General features: G+C 42.0%; 2 protein-coding genes across 6 annotated transcripts in view; one reads left to right on the top strand and one right to left on the bottom strand.

Moving 5' to 3' along the window:
- Positions 1–9602, bottom strand: part of PHTF2 (putative homeodomain transcription factor 2) — a 139921-nt gene extending 130319 nt beyond the window's left edge. For all 5 annotated transcript variants that reach the window (XM_040260747.1, XM_040260745.1, XM_040260746.1 and 2 more), the window contains exon 1: positions 9413–9602. The gene's annotated coding sequence lies outside the window, so the exon portion shown is untranslated. The remainder of the gene's footprint in view (positions 1–9412) is intronic.
- A 327-nt stretch (positions 9603–9929) lies between these two features.
- On the top strand, positions 9930–13841 carry TMEM60 (transmembrane protein 60). Its single transcript, XM_040260751.1, has 2 exons — positions 9930–10137; positions 13151–13841. Exon 2 carries the CDS (start codon positions 13201–13203, stop codon positions 13600–13602), a length of 402 nt encoding a protein of 133 aa, XP_040116685.1. The 5' UTR covers positions 9930–10137; positions 13151–13200; the 3' UTR covers positions 13603–13841.
- The last annotated feature ends 5657 nt before the right edge of the window (positions 13842–19498 follow it).

A 19498-nucleotide genomic window follows, 5' to 3' on the forward strand; every position in this document is an offset into this window, starting at 1 on the left:
TGTGTGTGTGTGTGTGTGTGTGTGTGTGTGTGTGTGTGTGTGTGTGTGTGTGTGTGTGTGTGTGTGTGTGTGTGTGTGTGTGTGTGTGTGTGTGTGTGTGTGTGTGTGTGTGTGTGTGTGTGCGTGTGTGCGTGTGTGTGTGTGCGTGCGTGCGTGTGTACACTCAATTGCTCAGTTCAGTTGCTCAGTCGTGTCTGACTCTCTGCGATCCCATGAATCACAGCACACCAGGCCTCCCTGTACATCACCAACTCCCAGAGTTCACTCAACTCATGTGCATCATGTCAGTGATGCCATCCAGCCATATCAACCTCTGTCATCCCCTTCTCCTCCGGGAGGCCCCAATCCCTCCCAGCGTCAGGGTCTTTTCCAATGAGTCAACTCTTCGCATGAGGTGGCCAAAGTATTGGAGTTTCAGCTTTAGCATTAGTCCTTCTAAAGAACACCCAGGGCTGATCTCCTTCAGAATGGACTGGTTGGATCTCCTTGCAGTGCAAGGGACTCTCAAGAGTCTTCTCCAACACCACAGTTCAAAAGCATCAATTCTTCAGCACTGAGCTTTCTTCACAGTCCCACTCTCACATCCATACATGACCACAGGAAAAACCATAGCCTTGACTAGACGGACCTTTGTTGGGAAGTAATGTCTCTGCTTTTCAATAGGCTGTCTAGGTTGGTCATAAATTTTCTTTCAAGGAATAAGTCTCTTTTAATTTCAGGACTGCAGTCACCATCTGCAGTGATTTTGGAGCCCCAAAAAATTAAGTCTGACACTGCTTCCACTGTTTCCCCATCTATTTCCTATGAAGTGATGAGACCAGATGCCATGATCTTCATTTTCTGAATGTTGAGCTTTAAGCCAACTTTTTCACTCTCCTCTTTCACTTTCAACAAGAGGCTTTTTAGTTCCTCTTCACTTTCTGCCATAAGGGTGGTGTCATCTGCATATCTGAGGTTACTGAATTTCTCCCGGCAATCTTGATTCCAGCTTGTACTTCTTCCAGCCTAGCATTTCTCATGATGTACTCTGCATATAAGTTAAATAAGCAGGGTGAGAATATACAGCCTTGACGTACTCCTTTTCCTATTTGGACCTGGTCTGTTGCTGTGGCTCAGATCATGAACTCCTTATTGCCAAACTCAGACTTAAATTGAAGAAAGTAGGGAAAACCACTAGAACGTTCAGGTATGACCTAAATCAAATCCCTTATGATTATACAGTGGAACTGAGAAATAGATTTAAGGGCCTAGATCTGACAGATAGAGTGCCTGATGAACTATGGACGGAGGTTCATGACACTGTACAAGAGACAGGGATCAAGACCATCCCCATGGAAAAGAAATGCAAAAATGCAAAATGGCTCTCTGAGGAGGCCTTACAAATAGCTGTGAAAAGAAGAGAAGCAAAAAGCAAAGGAGAAAAAGAAAGATATAAGCATCTGAATGCAGAGTTCCAAAGAATAGCAAGAAGAGATAAGAAAGCCTTCCTCAGCAATCAATGTAAAGAAATAGAGGAAAACAACAGAATGGGAAAGACTAGAGATCTCTTCAAGAAAATGAGAGATACCAAGGGAACATTTCATGCAAACATGGGCTCAATAAAGGACAGAAATGGTCTGGACTTAACAGAAGCAGAAGATATTAAGAAGAGGTGGCAAGAATACACAGAAGAACTATACAAAAAAGATCTTCACGACCCAGATAATCACGATGGTGTGATCACTCACCTAGAGCCAGACATTCTGGAATGTGAAGTCAAGTGGGCCTTAGAAAGCATCACTACGAACAAAGCTAGTGGAGGTGATGGAATTCCAGTTGAGCTATTTCAAATCCTGAAAGATGATGCTGTGAAAGTGCTGCACTCAATATGCCAACGAATTTGGAAAACTCAGCAGTGGCCACAGGACTGGAAAAGGTCAGTTTTTATTCCAATCCCAAAGAAAGGAAATGCCAAAGAATGCTCAAACTACCACACAGTTGCACTCATCTCACACACTGGTAAAGTAATGCTCAAAATTCTCCAAACCAGGCTTCAGCAATACGTGAACCGTGAACTTCCTGATGTTCAAGCTGGTTTTAGAAAAGGCAGAGGAACCAGAGATCAAATGGCTAACATCCGCTGGATCATCGAAAAAGCAAGAGAGTTCCAGAAAAACATCTATTTCTGCTCTACTGACTATGCCAAAGCCTTTGACTGTGTGAATCACAATAAACTGTGGAAAATTCTGAAAGAGATGGGACTACCTGACCACCTGACCTGCCTCTTGAGAAACCTATATGCAGGTCAGGAAGCAACAGTTAGAACTGGACATGGAACAACAGACTGGTTCCAAATAGGAAAAGGAGTACTCAATTGCTCAGTCTTGTCCAATTCTTTGTGATCCCATGGACTGTAGCTCTCCAGGCTCCTCTATCCATGGGATTCTCTAGGCAAGAACACTGAACTGGGTTGGCATTTTCTCCTCCAGGGGATCCTCCCAACTCAGGGATCAAACCCATGTGTCCTACAGTTTCTGAATTAGCAGGTGGATTCTTACTGAGATACCTGGGAAGTTCTGAAGTTAAGTCGCTCAGTCGTGTCCAACTCTTTGCAACCCCATGAATCGCAGCACGCAGGCCTCCCTATCCATCACCAACTCCAGGAGTTCACTCAGACTCACGTCCATCGAGTCAGTGATGCCATCCAGCCATCTTATCCTCTGTCGTCCCCTTCTCCTCCTGCCCCTAATCCCTCCCAGCATCAGAGTCTTTTCCAATGAGTCTACTCTTTGCGTGAGGTGGCCAAAGTACTGCAGTTTCAGCTTTAGCATCAGTCCTTCCAAAGAAATCCCAGGGCTGATCTCCTTTGGTTGGATCTCCTTGCAGTCCAAGGGACTCTCAAGAGCCTTCTCCAACACCACAGTTCAAAAGCATCAATTCTTCAGCACTCAGCCTTCTTCACAGTCCAACTCTCACATCCATACATGACCACAGGAAAAACCATAGGCTTGACTAGATGGACCTCTTTTCTTCTAAGGAGTAAGTGTCTTTTAATTTCATGGCTGCAATCTCCATCTGCAGTGATTTTGGAGCCCAAAAAAATAAAGTCTGATGCTGTTTCCACTGTTTCCCCATCTATTTCCTATGAAGTGATGGGACCGGATGCCATGATCTTCGTTTTCTGAATGTTGAGCTTTAAGCCAACTTTTTCACTCTCCTCTTTCACTTTCAACAAGAGGCTTTTTAGTTCCTCTTCACTTTCTGCCATAAGGGTAGTGTCATCTGCATATCTGAGGTTATTGATATTTCTCCCGGCAATCTTGATTCCAGCTTGTGCTTCTTCCAGCCCAGCGTTTCTCATGATGTACTCTGCATAGAAGTTAAATAAGCAGGGTGACAATATACAGCCTTGACGTACTCCTTTTCCTATTTGGAACCAGTCTGTTGTTCCATGTCCAGTTCTAACTGTTGCTTCCTGACCTGCATACAGATTCCTCAAGTGGCAGTTCAGGTGCTCTGGTATTCCCATCTCTTTCAGAATTTTCCACAGTTTATTGTGATCCACACAGTCAAAGGCTTTGACATAGTCAATAGAGCAGAAATAGATGTTTTTCTGGAACTCTCTTGCTTTTTCGATGATCCAGCGGATGTTGGCCATTTGATCTCTGGTTCCTCTGCCTTTTCTAAAACCAGCTTGAACATCAGGAAGTTCACGGTTCACGTATTGCTGAAGCCTGGCTTGGAGAATTTTGAGCATTACTTTACCAGTGTGTGAGATGAGTGCAACTGTGTGGCAGTTTGAGCATTCTTTGGCATTTCCTTTCTTTGGGATTAGAATAAAAACTGACCTTTTCCAGTCCTGTGGCCACTGCTGAGTTTTCCAAATTTGCTGGCATACTGAGTGCAGCACTTTCACAGCATCATCTTTCAGGATTTGAAATAGCTCAACTGGAATTCCATCACCTCCACTAGCTTTGTTCATAGTGATGCTTCCTAAGGCCCACTTGACTTCACATTCCAGGATGTCCGGCTCTAGGTGAGTGATCACACCATCGTGATTATCTGGGTCGTGAAGATCCTTTTTGTACAGTTCTGTGAGATACCTGGGAAGCCCACCCTATTTATTTGCTCTATCTGGTTTAATGAGTCTGACCTACTTTCTTCAGAAAAAACTTTGGGAATGTGAAGCTCTCTCCCTATGTTTTCCCTTTTTTGTTGTATGTGGCTGTAATGATTTCATTCTTTACTGAATTCTGCTCATTACCTATGTAACATCCTTTGCCTCCTTTTAAAGTTTTCACTGTTTGCCATTTTCTGGCTTTCCTGACTCTACTTGAGAATTGTATTTTTTTACATTTTTAATATTTATATTATTTTATTTGGCTGTGCTAACTCTTCATTGCATCATGCGGATATTTACTTGGGCATGTGGGATCTATTGCCCTGACTAGAAATTGAACTCAAGCCCCTTACTTCAGCGTCCTAGCCATTGGACCACCAGGGAAACCTCAAGAATTGTATTTTTTTTTTAAGTACATCTTTTCAACTTGGTTGAACTCCAGCAACTTTTTTTTTGGCAAGTTTTATAAGCCAGGCCATGTATCAAATGGTTCACATTTATTAGTTCATCTCATTTTCAAAATTTTGCAAAGTATCTCCATTTTATGATTAAATAAAGCTAAAACTGTGAAGAAAGCTGAGCACCAAAGAATTAATGCTTTTGAACTGTGGTGTTGGAAAAGACTCTTGAGAGTCCATTGGACTGCAAGGAGATCCCACCAGTCCAGTCTAAAGGAAATCAGCCCTGGGTGTTCATTGGAAGGACTGATGCTAAAGCTCAAACTCCAATACTTTGGCCACCTCATGCGAAGAGTTGACTCACTGGAAAAGACCCTGATGCTGGGAGGGATTGGGGGCAGGAGGAGAAGGGGACGACAGAGGATGAGATGGCTGGATGGCATCACCGACTCGATGGACGTGAGTTTGAGTGAACTCCGGGAGTTGGTGATGGACAGGGAGGCCTGGCGTGCTGTGATTCATTGAGTCGCAAAGAGTCAGCCATGACTGAGCGACTGAACTGAACTCTGAAAAAGATTGCATGATGAGCCGAAAATTAAGACAACTGGTGGAGTGCAGAACTGACACTTTAACTAGATCTGTAGGGCACCAAAACTTGTGACACATAACTTTCATAAGCTTTCTACTACCTTTAAGAGGCCTCTTGCTTAATTTATCACCAAGGAGATTTCATTCATGCAACAAGTGTGCCTAGTACATGTCTTCAAAATTTCTGTAGATACACTTTTAATAGCCCCTTTCCCTCTGTTTCTAAAACTGGAAAGCTGCATACAGTGCAGTTTTTCTCCTTTACTTCCTCTCATTAAATGTCAAATTTAATCATGTTATGATTATTATCAGGTAGTGGTTCAGCCACAGCCATTTCCTGCCCCAGTTTCTGTTCAAAATTCTGTTCAAAATGAAGTCCAACATATTTTCTTTCCTAATCTTCTAAAATTACCTGTTTTAGGTGAGCAATCTGAAAGCTCACCTCTATTATTTTGTGTCATTTACGCATCTACATGACACTTAACAAGTTTGACTAAAAAAGCAGCTTTCCTAAATGTCATTTGGTATTTTCAACTTAGTCATATGATTTTAGTTACCAAGTGACCCATATTTATAAATCCAATGTGAGTATTTATGGTTCTGTGATATCCTGAGGAGAAGACATAAGCATCGGACTTTTTCTCAGGTTTTCAAGGACGGTCGCAATTTAAAACATTCTGTTAGACTGTCACATCTCAAGTTTTGGGTCAGAAAAGATGGTAAAATATATGCCAACGGTAGTGTGCAATATTGACTCTACGCAGCAACGGGGTAGGTCAGGTTAAGGAAAGGCAATCACTCAATTAAGACTATTTCACTTTCATTTGTTTGGTGGCACCCCACACCCTACAGAATCTTAGTTCCCAACTAGGGATCCAGCACGCACCTCCTGCAGTGGAAATGTATCACTGGACATCCAGGGAATTCTCAAGATTATTTTTCTTTTTAAAATAATCCCAAAATGCTTCCCTTGAATTAGGTGCAGTTGCCTTAGTCTTCTTTTACTGGTTAGGATAAATATCATAATGAAATAGTTGCTTGCCTAAACACATTTGGAAATCAGTTTTAATAAGTATTAAAAAGTAAATATTAAATAAAAAAGTAACAATTCACACTCCTGAGATACTCTTATAAAATATATAATTTCTAACTACTAAAATTGCCCAGCTACATTTCTACACAATTACCATTTACATTTGGCCTTTGCAAATACTTTGTATACAGAGCCACAATTACTTGCCATTCCCTCAACAATCCATATTCCTGTTCTGAGACCCTGCCTCTGATTCTGTGTGTTCTGTCTGTGTTGATGCCCTTCCTCCCCACTAATAAAAGTTATCAGTCACCCAAGGCTCCAGAGATAGCGCCCTGGTAAACCTGCAACCCATCTCAACTCTGTTCAATTTATTTGTTTCTTATTCCTCATTCAGGATTTTATTCATCCACATACCAATAAGCCAGTACTTTACATATTTTGCTTAATACTCCTCTTTGAAGTATTATTCTCTCCACTTAACAGATAAGGAAACTAAACATGAATGAAATTTGGTATCAAGTTCCAGGTCACAAAGCAAAACAGGAATTCAAATGCTGGTCTGAACTTTAACTCAATTCTCTTTCCATGAAACCACAGACTTTATGGCCCTCTCTTACAGTACAATATACACTGTATTGTATTACCATTATTTGTTCACATCTCTCTCTCTCACTAAAGGGATGTTCCTCAAAGACAGGGAAGGACTCCATCCTTACATTCCAGCAATAGTCAACAGTGCTTATTATACAGTGATCGCAAAGTGTTACCAAATATTAAGTTTATTCTGAAGCATAATTTTCCACTCATTAGTCACCTTCAACCAAATCTGTATGAAGCCATTTTTACTGTGATGGTAAAACACAACAGTTTGGAATACAGGCTTTGTAATTAGATGGCTTAGATGTGAATTCCACCTCTAAACCTATTATCTGAGAAATCTTGAACACATGTGTTAACTACATTAACTCAGAGGACAGTAATCACTGCAGCTACCTCTTAGGATTATAACAATTAAATGAGGTAATACAGAGGCAACTGAACTATTTTTTTGATCCTCATTTTTTTCTACATGCTACCCTAAATTTTCTTCAGTTCAGTCTAGGGAATCCTTTTTCATTATGAATTCTTGAAATGTTGGTATTACTCAAGTCATAAAGAAAGAAAGAAAGAATTTCATTTGCAGCAACATGGATGGACCTACAGACTGTCATACTGAGTGAAGTCAGAGAAAAACAAATCCCACATGATATCACCTGTATGTGGAATAGTTTAAAAGGGTACAAATGAACTCATCTACAGAACAGAAATAGTTACAGATGTAGAAAACAAACTCATGGTTACTGGGTGTAAAGAGGAGAGATAAATTGGAAAATTGGGACTGACATATAGACACTACCACATATAAAATAGATAATAAGGATTTACTGCATAGCACAGGAAACTCTACTCAAGACTTATAATAGCCTACACAGGAAAAGCGTCTAAAAAAGAGTGGATATATGTATAACTGATTCACTTTGCTGTACACCTGAAACTAACAACAGTGTAAATCAACTATATCCAATAAAAACTTAAAAAAAAATTTCTTGTAATTTTGAATGAAATGGACTAGCCAAAAAGGTTCATGGCTTAAAAACTGGTCAGGTCACTTACTTGACTTTTACAGCCGACTGGCCAGTGCCAGTTTGGATTCAAAAAAAAGTTTATTCTTGGAAGCCTGACCATGCAAGAGTGTCCCCACTGTATATTTTATTTGCTTACCTCATTTTCAAGCCCTACCAGAAACTCTGAAAATTAGAACACAGACGCTTTCTACTTTATTACCACCTAACTTAATACTATCTAGGATGCACACAGACAACTAAATTGTGAGGGAGGCATGCTATTTTCCCAACAAGAAAACGCTCCTGGAACCACCTGTGTTCTGGTCTCAGACGTAGCTCATTCTCCCCACACCTGCAAGATTTCTCTGCAATCTAGAGGATTAAGTCACTGAACCGGACAGGGACGATCCACTGCCATCCCTTAAACATAGCAGCGGTTACTCCAAAAAGTTAGTATTTTATATTGTTATTCTAGTTTTATGGATCTTTAGGCTAAAGTGTGTAATTTCCAAATTTTTAGAATTTCCTCCCCTTTAAAACTTTTAAAAGGTATCAGTTTGGGGAGAAAAGAGTTTTTTAAAATACATAACCCCTTGAGACAAGAGCGAATACTAAGGCTACAGCCACAATCTCAAAGGGGGCGGGGGGACAAATCTTCAAAAGTCTAGTTGGCTAAAGCTAACCAAAAACTATAAAAGCAAAGTACCACAAATAACAGACTAATATCAAAGTAAGTAGGATATACTATTAACAAAGCAAGTGTAAATGACAAAACACTTAATACAGTCACACGAATTTTAAAATTACTTGGTACATGTCAACAGATACTGAGATTAAGAAATTGTCCCAATTCTGTAGTTCCCTACTCAGTACATGTTGTTATAAAGCAGGTCCTTTTTTGAGGGGGAGGGGGAGCACGCTAAATATTAAAAGGGTATCAGATTACCGACAGAATACTCTCCAAAGTTCTACAAGGAGACACTGCATTAGAAAGCTATGACCTGAAGAAACAATGCCGAAACACTGGCTGTCAACATGAGACAGAATAAAATAAGAAAATGTGAAGCACGCCGATGGACCGCGCAGACAAGAAATACCCCTTTAAGGCCCACGTCAAGGATTTCAGCACCCGCTCCGCAGTCAGTCCTGTAATCAGAAAACTGTTGCCCTCTCAGCGAGGGCAGGGCAGCGACCCCCGCCAGCCGGCTTTCCGCGCGCACAGAGTCGCCTCCTTCTTCCGAGCTCGCTCCTCTGGCCGCTGCTAGCTGGCCGCTCCCCTCTGCCCGGGACTCGGCCACCCGCTGGCCGCACACGCCCTCGGACCCGACGCGCCCCCAACAGAACGCCACGGGAAGGAAGCGAAGGAGAGGGGCCTTGAGAAGGGGCGGGAGGGGCGAGAGGCGGCGCTGCGATTCGGGCCGTCACCATCCACGCTCGAGAACTGCCCGGGTTCGGGAGGAGGGAAACTGAGCCTCCGCCGCCGACCAAATGATAGGATCCCGGAGCGCAGGTGCCGGCGGCTGCCCGACGAAGTCACGGGCCGGGAGGACGACGCGTTGACCCCGGAGCCCCCACCTCCATCCCACTCGCCGCTCTCCTCCCTCATCCACCTTCATTTTCGGCTTATGTCAGAACCCAACGACCTCCACACGGCCCGCCCGAGCGTGGAGGTGATGCCGGCTCTTACCTTAGGAAAGGGCGCCGCGCCGCTAGAGGCGGCTAGGGTGCGCGCGGGAGACACCGAGGCGAGCGCCACCGCCGCCGCGGGAGCCTGAGGAGTCACAACGAAGCCGCCCGCGGGCGCGCCGCCTCCAGATCCGCCGCCCCACCCCCTCTCCCGCAGGATTTTGCGCCGGAGCCTGCAGTCTCAGGGCTCTGACTGGCAGAGCCAGAGGAGGGGCGGGGCGCCCCGCGGGGGCGGGGCTGACCGCTGCAGAGTCTAATTGGCATCTGTAGGCCCAATGGGACCACGGACGCTCCCGGCTTTGCTTAGACTGACTTTCCTGCTAGCCCGTAGCAGTCAAGAGGCGGGCCCAATGGCTTCTTTTATAGCCATCTTTTTGACAAACCGGATTGTACGAAAAAGTCGGTTGGTTTGTACTGGCGGCTGAATGGCCCAATTAATTCAGGGGAGGGAGCCTCTGAGCTCTCTGATTGGCGTTCTCTCTACCTATAGGAAAGGCCCAGGCGGTTAGACCCTGCCCCGGATGTGGGCGCGGCTCTAAGGTACACCCGAGAGAACCTGTACTGTGGTCGTTTGAAGAGGCGGAATTGAGGTACCTTTTTCTTGACTATCATGTGATGGCTTCTGGATTTAATGGGGGAAGAAGTGTGGAAAAGGCCAAGGATCCAAACTGGCGAATTTCCTGATCTTCGAGCCCCTCTCCGCTCTCCAGACAGCGGAACTGCCAGGTGAGTCCAGGGCTCCGACGAGCCGGCATACCCCGAAGTGCACTAGCCCCCCGCCCGCTACCCTGTGTCTGCCTCCCTTGTCGCCGCCCTCATCCCCTCACCCTCCAGCCCCACATACACCGGATTGGCACCAGGCTTCTGTTTGCGTTGTGGATCATATCGTACAAGAACTGCGTTCAACTCCAAAATGTACTGGGCCCACAGTGCAGAATGGGGGGAGTTCGGATAGGGCGCCGCTGTCGGACCGTCGGCGTTTGAAGTTGAAGGGTACGGATAGTTTAGGAACGCCCTTAGGAACGCCCTGAAGTTCTAGAGACAAGCGGGCCCGAAAATCGGGTAAGTGTAAGCAGAACGCTGTTCCTTTGAGGGATGGTCAGGTTGGCCAAGGCTGTTGGAAGTAGGTACCTTTCGAAGGTGACTGGAGGAATTCTTTATTGTGGGCTCATTAAGCAAAACTGTCTTTGGGATAGGACGAGTTCATATGGAAGTGTACTGGCAGTCGCGAGAAGGGAAATGGAAATGGTGTGGCAAGCACCACGGACAAGTTATCGCGTCCACACACACCTGATACCGAGATGCTGGGCCTGTGTGGGGGCAGGGCCCTTTAGATTTCCATTTAGGGGAAGTGCAGGTGTTAGGCGGATAGGCGGTATATACTTAACTGTCTTCACGTGCAAAACATAATCACCTCAAATGAAAAATTCTTTAAAAAATTTTGGAGTGTGCAGCTCCCCCACCCTCCTTAAAAGAGAAGAGTAGTAGGAAACAAATATAATAAATTAATGGAGATTTATTAATAAATCGGAGTTGTATGTCATCTTTGTACCCCAGCACCCGTGATCCTTCAAGCATCATTTAAATATCAATAGAGTGCTTTTAGTGAAAGTGCACACAAAACTTTGTTGCATCCCACATAAAAAAAAACTTGCAGCCACAAGGCTGTGTTTTTTTTGCAGTCTTTTGACTTCCAGTCTTAAAGCACCTGTTTTGAATGCAGTTACCCTTCTTGTTGAGTTACTGCTCAGACCTATGTTGGGGGAGGGAGACGGAAAGCTTGACTCATTTAATAGCTGGCTGATAGAAGTTATGTTTAAGCAAATGTATTATCGTAAACTTTTTTTAAAGTTAACAAAAACGGCCAGAGGGATTGGAAACGGGAATTGAGCAAATTGAATTTACAGTATGAAACCCATCTGTAGTTACTAATCAGTACACACCTCTCCACCTCTTCTTCCAAATTTGGTTCCACATCCCATTATGGCAGCCTCTGGCCAAGAAAGGAGACCAGCACAGAAAATGCCTTCCTGGGAGCAAAAGCATCTGTTTCTCATACTGCAGTGAAGTATCTTCAAGCTAAGTAAACAAATTGAGTGCAAGCAGATAGGTAGTATAAGGGAAAGAAGGGAGCTTGGAGACTGAGATCATTACTGAAACGAAGCAGAGATAAATACTCTAGCACCGTGATAGCTACCTGCTGTTTAAAGTAGTAAAGATGTAACAATCAAAGTTAGTCCTAGAATATAACTACTTAAAGATGATAGGCTAGGACATTTTATTTATCTAGCCAGTTTCCTCCTTTTTCAGTATTTCTTATCTCCCTGCATTTTTACTCCTGTCACCCATACTTTCGTTACCAGCCCCGTGACCTGCTTATCTTTCCCCTGGCCATCTCATATGCTCTCTCATCCTCAGCCTGTCATTCCCCAGTGGCTTATTTCCCTTTGTTTATAATTTCTCTCCCTTACTGAAAATCTCTTCTTGATCCTTCATCATCCTCATTGTAAGTCTTATCTTTCATTTTCTCTTCTCCCAGTGTTTCAGAGGAATAAAATGTTGTCACCTGATTGCATTTTATTATCTTCTGTTAGCTCCTCACCCAACTTCATGCAACCTTGCTTCTGACTTGCCATTCTGTTTACCCTTTTTCCAGATGGTCACAAGACTGATAAAAATTGGAATAAATATGGAACATACTGTAAACTTGTGTGTGAAGATTAAATGTGTTTATACTTAAGTATTACAGATTGATGGATTCCTATCAAAATTTCGAGTTTTTTTAATTTAGTGATTTTAGCATTGAAAAACTGGAAGGGCCAAATAAGAGAAAATATTTTGGAGAAGAAAATAGTAAGTAGATACTAGGCCTCCCAGATATTAGAACATATCTAGTAACAGCGATACAGTACTAGTGCAAAACAGACATCGATCAGTAAGACAGGATAGGAATATAAAAAATAGCTCCAATTATTAAAAAATCTCACATCCAATAATCACAAGTTTTTTAAGTGGTTTTGATTATTGGGTAGCAAGTAGTAAAAAAGCTATGTACCACAAACCAAAAAAATGGGTATTACTAAAAAGTTTTAGACTAAGAAAATAGATATTTATAAGAACTTTGAGAAAATTTGATTAAAAAATGTAAGACCCATGGATTAAACTATGTGAAAATCCAGTGTTACCAATGTGTTCTATGTTACTTAGCCCAGTGACCTCAGTACAATCATATTTCTACTTAATGTTGTAATTGTTTTTAACTGTTCCCTCCTTATTAAAACTCCTCTCCTGGCTTTATACCACCCTTTCTTTGATTTTGAATGCTTTTTCTTAGTATTCCTTGATACTGAATGAAAATTAATAGGTGTGCAAATGTACAAAGAAAGGTTAATTAAGAACATCCCTGAAGTACAGGAAAAAGATCCTGAGTGCCTGGATTTGTGTGAAAAACAATGAAGAAAAGCAGGCTGTTTTTAAAACATCTTGAATAGAACTTATACCCAGTGGATATACTAACAATTGTATTTTGTCACAGCTGTATGGAATGATGGATGTGATGTTGTCAAAGATGGCTACAAATTTGATGGATTATGAAAGGGAGATGATAAAATGTTTTCAAAATTAGGAAATCTATGAGAGAAAAAGAGCCAGCTTTGTAAACCAGGAATAGAAATAGTTGTTTTTTTTTTTTTTCTGGTACCAAAATTTAAGATCTTGACTTTTTTTTTCCTTCTCTTAGGATATATTTTCCTTTTTTCGACCCTGCAACAGCTTCTTTAAATTGTTTAAATGAGAATGTCCTTGGCTCAGAGAGTACTACTCACCTGGCTTTTCACATTACTCTTCTTGATCATGTTGGTGTTGAAACTGGATGAGAAGGCACCTTGGAACTGGTTCCTCATATTTATTCCAGTCTGGATATTTGATACTATCCTTCTTGTCATGCTGATTGTGAAAATGGCTGGGCGATGTAAGTCTGGCTTTGACCCTCGACATGGATCACACAATATTAAAAAAAAAGCCTGGTACCTCATTGCAATGTTACTTAAATTAGCCTTCTGTCTTGCACTCTGTGCTAAACTGGAACAGTTTACCACCATGAATCTGTCTTATGTCTTCATTCCTTTATGGGCCTTACTGGCTGGGGCTTTGATAGAGCTTGGATATAACGTCTTTTTTGTAAGAGACTGACTTCTAAGGACATCAGCTCATTTTATTGCTGTTCAGCAAGCTGTTATTAAAGTGTACTGAATCTTTGCAAGCTTGAAGAATGCCAGAGAACTGAGAAAAATACCAAATGTAATTTTATACTGCTTCCATTAAAATAGTCTTGGTGACTTCTAGTTGACCCAAAACCTAATCATTCAATATTTGAGTTATTAATACCCTTATTGTTCTATATGAATAAAGTTTGTTTTGGATCTTATGTTTCTACTTGACTCTTGAATAATCTGTTTTAAGTATGTGGTCAATATTAAAAGTACATAAACATAAAGTAAAAGCCTTTAGTAAGTAAAGTAAAAGTAAAAAAAAAGTAATTAAAAGCCTTTAGTCTACATATTTGAATAAACATTTAATATATCATAGCCCCATTATGACCATGTAAATAGTCATTTGTGCTTCTCAATTATGAAGAAGAAAATCTAGTTACTGAAATAATTAGGGGTGCCACTTAAGGTTTATATTCAGAAAGAATCTAAGTTTTGAGTTTTTTCATTTTTTTGTCTAGGCTACCTTCATTGTTATCTTTGCCTTCCATTTAGAACAAATAAGTTAGACATAGCATATTAAGAACTGAGCAGAAGCTTGGTTCTTCCTAATGTTAGGGGAATCATCCATCCCATTTATGTCAGGACAGTCCAGGCTATGCCTATTGGTTTGGGGTCTCAGGGACGTAGTTCCCCTTTAATTCTTACAAGTGTCTTGGTTTGAAAAATTACAGATGCTCCTACCATAGGACTTAAACAATCCCGTGAAACATAGGTGGCAGTAGGGCCTCCTCAGTGGCTCAGAATCTGCCTGCAGTGCAAGAGCTGCAAGAGATGCAGGGTTGGATCCCTGGGTCAGGGAATATCCCCTGGATAAGGAAATGGCAATTCACTCCAGTATTCTTGCCTGGAGAATCCCATGGAAGCGACTTAACAGGCACATAGGTGGCAGTACTTAAAAGAATTCCAGAGTCCATAACCCTAAAGCAGGGTCAGGGTGATTATTTTTGTCGTATACAGCCCTCTTAGCTTTGGGAGTCTCTAAAGTAGTATTGTGTTCATTTTAAAAATATCTAACAAGAAAATGATTTCTGGCTGCTAGTACTTGAGGGTGTTACTAGCTCAGTTGTGCCCGACTCTTTGTGACCCCATGGACAGTAGCCTGCCAGGCTCCATGAAATTGTCCAGGCAAGAATACTGGATTGGGCTGCCATTCCCTTCTCCAGGGGCTCTTCCTGACCCAGGGATCAAGCCCGGGTCTCCTGCATTGCAGGCAGATTGTTTACCAGCTGAGCCACCAAGGAAGCTTGAGAAGATTGCTTAGAGAACTGTGATCTAGTTCTCCCTGGTGGTTTAGAGGGTAAAGCGTCAGCCTGCAATGCAGGAGACCCATGTTCTGTGTCTGAGTCAGGAAGATCCCCTGGAGAAGGAAATGGCAACCCACTCCTCTTGACTGGAAAATCCCCTGGATGGAACAGCCTGGGAAGCTGCAGTCCATGGGGTTCGCAAAGTTAGACACGACTGAGCGACTTCACTTTCCTTTCCTTTCTTCTTTGTAGACAGATAACGTGACAAAGTTTCAGACACAACACAACAAATTAATACTGCTTAACTCTTCATTTGAAACTACAGAGCTAGGTTAAATGAAAAAAAACTGATTACAAATGTTTTCCTATAATTGGTATATATTAGTATTTTGGATATGTAAAAATAGGATTAAGAAGGATAGTTAATATGGGGAACATAATGTTCCAAGACTTGACTAGGTATTCCTAATTCAATTGAGAGATCTAAACTATTTGTCCCTGGAATCTATTAATCGGGTACATTCGAAGCAGAAGAAAGCTTTTGTGTCTGGGAAACCAGATAAGATTTTGTAGTTTAGGAAAACCTATATTTGTGAAAGCATCACGAAGTATAATCTCTCAGAGAGAAAAGGAGAAGGACCAGCATCATGTGCAAAGAATGAGCTAGGCCAGGAGTCAGTAAGGTTATTTCATAAAGGGGTGTACAGTAAATACTTAAACCTTTTGTAGGCCATATGGGTTTGTCACACCTATTCAGCTTAGCTCATGTGGTAAGAAAGCAGCCAGACCCTAGCTATGTTCCAATAAAACAGTTTATGGACAATGAAATTTAACATTCTATGATTGCCACATATCAAAATATTCTTTTGATTTTTGTTTCAACTATTTAAAACCGCAAAAACCATTCTTACCTTACAGGCTATACAAAAAGCAGGTAGTGGTCTAGATGTGGCCCATGGGCAAAGTAGTTTGCTGACCTCTGAGCTATAGGCCACAAAATAAGCAAAAGTAGAAATTTTTATGACACTACTAAGAGGAGCGGTGGGGCTGGTCTCCAAGGAAAGGAAAAGAGGTTTAGGTAAGAATTATATGTAAAAGGCAGCACAATAAGCAACTTGTTTACACGTAAGGATCAACCAATCTTAAATGTCTGAAAGAATCCCAGAAAGTAGAACTCCTCATTCTTAATTTGCTCAATCGTGTCTGACTCTGCAACTCCATGGACTGGAGCCTGCCAGGCTCCTCTGTCCATGGAATTCTCCAGGCAAGAATATTGGAGTGGGTTGCCATTTCCTTCTCCATAATTTGGTGTACTGCCACACTAAATAAGCAACTTGACGCAGCAGTATTATTGATGTGTGCCTCCCTGATCTGGACACCAGATATTTTTGTTTTTTCCCCACACCACCAAGGAATTAACTCAGTTCTGACACTGTGTGGAGATAGAAGATAGAATCATATCCCATAAGCTAAGGTTCAGTCTCAGAAGACTGCACCTTTTCCTTCCCCCCCCAACTTCAGATGCCAATCACAAATTCAGGTTGTCATCTTGCTTCTGACCTACTTGGCTCTAGACTGCAGGTGCCCATGACCCTCTCAAGTTTGATTAATTTGCCAGAACAGCTCACGTAACTGAGAAACATTTTACTTACTAGAACACCAGTTTATTATAGGATATTAACTCAGGAACAGCCAGATGGAAGAGATTCACAGGGCAAGGTATGGGGAAGGGGTGCAGAGTTTCCATGCTCTCTGTGCACACTACTCTTCCCCCATCTCTTCATGTTCACCAACCTAGAAGCGTTCTGAACCCTGTACTTTTGGGATGTTATGGAAGCTTGATTACATAGGTGTGATTAATTAAATCATTAGCCACTGGTGATTGAAATCATCTCCAGCCCTGGGGGAGAGAAGGGGACTGAAAGTTTCAACTCTAATCACTAGGTTGGTTCCCCTGGCAACTGGCCTCAAACCTACGACCTTTCCAAAACTCTCCTCATTAACATAAATTCAAGACACCTTATTCACAGTTATCACTTGGGAAATTACAAGGGTGTCCAATTCCTGTGCAAGCAACAGGGATGAAAACTAGATATATATTAATACTTCTTAAAAGTCACAATATCAGTCTCAGTAATTGGGATATACTTAAATAATAAAACATTAATGAAAGACATAGAAGTGAGATTATACTTAAAGACAGGAAAAGCAAAACTACTGTAATAATACAGTAAGTACGGCAAAAAGTTATCTTCTAGATTTTAGCTAAGAATACTTCCTTTATAGTAGAAATGTTTACTGATGGTATTTATAAAAAGAACACACTTTGCTTTGAGAAAGAAGCTTGAAATACTTAGTGAAGCCATTAATTACCAGGTGGTAACATAACAGGTTGGAATAGGGGTAGAGGCAGAGGACTGCAGGCAGCCTAGAACAGTTTATGCTATTTTAAAAATCTAGATGAGATGAAGATCTATGACTGTGAACATCTACTATAACGAGGAGTAGAAAAGTTATAAACAGTTCTGGGGTCAACGCAGGAAAACATTTAATAATACACTGTAGAGCTGATCCTTGAACAGTGTGGGGTTCGGAGCGCTGACCTCCATGCTGGCAAATCCACCTATAATTTACAGTTGGCTCTCTGGCCCTCCACACCCAAGGTTCCACATTCTTGGATTCAATCAGTAACAGGTTGTGTAGTAATATGGTACAGGTTGAAAAATGTGTATTAGTGGACCCTCGCAGTTCAAACCTGTATTGTCCAAGAGTCAACTGTAGTGACAACAGAGAAAAAGATATAGAAATCAGATTACCATGAGATGACTGTGTAGAGTGATACAACAGCAAAATTAGGAGGGAATGAAACAGCTAATTCTCGGGGGCAAGGGTAAAGAGAAGAATTTAGATTTGATAGCATGGATCATTAGAGGTTAAGTAAGAAACCAAAGCTGACTGAAGTCATGGTGTCATGAAGATAGTTCAAGGACATAACCTAAAAACCTAAAGGGAAGAACCAGAGACCGCCTTAAATGGTGGTGGTGGTTTAGTTGCTCAGTCGTGTCTGAGTCTTGCAACCCCATGGACTATAGCCCACCAGGCTCCGCTGTCCATGGGGTTCTCCGGGCAAGAATACTGGAGAGGCTTGCCATTTCCTTCTCCAGGGGCCTTAAATAGTAGTGGACAGGTAAAAGACGCCATCCAAAGAAACCGAAAACAATGAAAAACTCCACAACAGGTCATGTAGAGTTTTACTGAGTAAAAGACCGATAACAAGTGTTACAAGGGTTAAATGGAAGTATTAAGACATGGAGCCAGTGGGTTTGACAGTCAACAGTTGGGAGAATCATTTCGGTTGAACAATTAAATTTTTGAGAATTAGAATGAAATTCTAGTGAGATGAGGAAGTGAAGCAGACAGATTTCCAAAATGTTTGTTAGGAAGACAAAGGGAACAAGAGCATAAAGTCAGACTCAACGTTTTTTCATTTAAGACTTGAGATTTTTCACATAAAAATCTAATTCAGTTAAAAAACAAAATTTCAGGATTTCCCTGTCGTTCCAGTGGTTAAGAATCTGCCTCACAATGCAGAGGACGCCGGTTAGGTCCCTGATCAGGTAACCAAGATTCCACATGCCTTGAGGCAACTAAGCCTGTGCACCACGACTACTGAACCCAAGCACCACAATAAAGACTGATGTAGTCAAATAAATGTTTTTAAAAAAGTCTTTCAACCAAAGAAGAAACTTGGCAGAGTGGAGTGGGGATTGAACTGTCTAAAAATTTTAAAACACTGTTAATGTAAAATATTTGCAAGTACATTGACTTGCCTCTGAGTCTGCACACTTAGTAGTATTCAGCAGTACAGCAGCAATGAACTTTATAGGAAAGTGTAAAGATTTAACATTTTAGGGACTCCCATGTATGGTTTTTCCTGTGGTCATGTATGGATGTGAGAGTTGGACTGTGAAGGCTGAGCGCCAAAGAATTGATGTGTTTGAACTGTGGTGTTGGAGAAGACTCTTGAGAGTCCCTTGGACTGCAAGGAGATCCAACCAGTCCATTCTGGAGATCAACCCTGGGATTTCTTTGGAAAGAATGATGCTAAAGCTGAAGCTCCAGTACTTGGGACACCTCATGCAAAGAGTTGACTCATTGGAAAAGACTCTGATGCTGGGAGGGACTGGGGGCAGGAGGAGAAGGGGACGACAGAGGATGAGATGGCTGGATGGCCTCACAGACTCGATGGACCTGAGTCTGAGTGAACTCCGGGAGATGATGATGGACAAGGAGGCCTGGTGTGCTGTGATTCATGGGATCGCAAAGAGTTGGACACAACTGAGCGACTGAACTGAACTGAACTGAACTGATGGTGGTCCAGTGACTAAGAGCCCACATTCCCAATGCAGGGGCCCCAGGTTTGATCCCTGGTCACGAACTAGATCCAACATGCTGCAACTAAGAGTTCACAGTCTGCAACTAAGAAAAAAAAAAATCGTATGTGCCACAGCTAAAAGATCCTGCATGCCCTGCAATGAAGACTGATTGCAACTAAAAGCTGGAGGAGCCAAA

Source organism: Oryx dammah, unplaced genomic scaffold (genome assembly GCF_014754425.2).
Source record: "Oryx dammah isolate SB20612 unplaced genomic scaffold, SCBI_Odam_1.1 HiC_scaffold_18, whole genome shotgun sequence".
Taxonomy (NCBI): Eukaryota; Metazoa; Chordata; class Mammalia; order Artiodactyla; family Bovidae; genus Oryx; species Oryx dammah.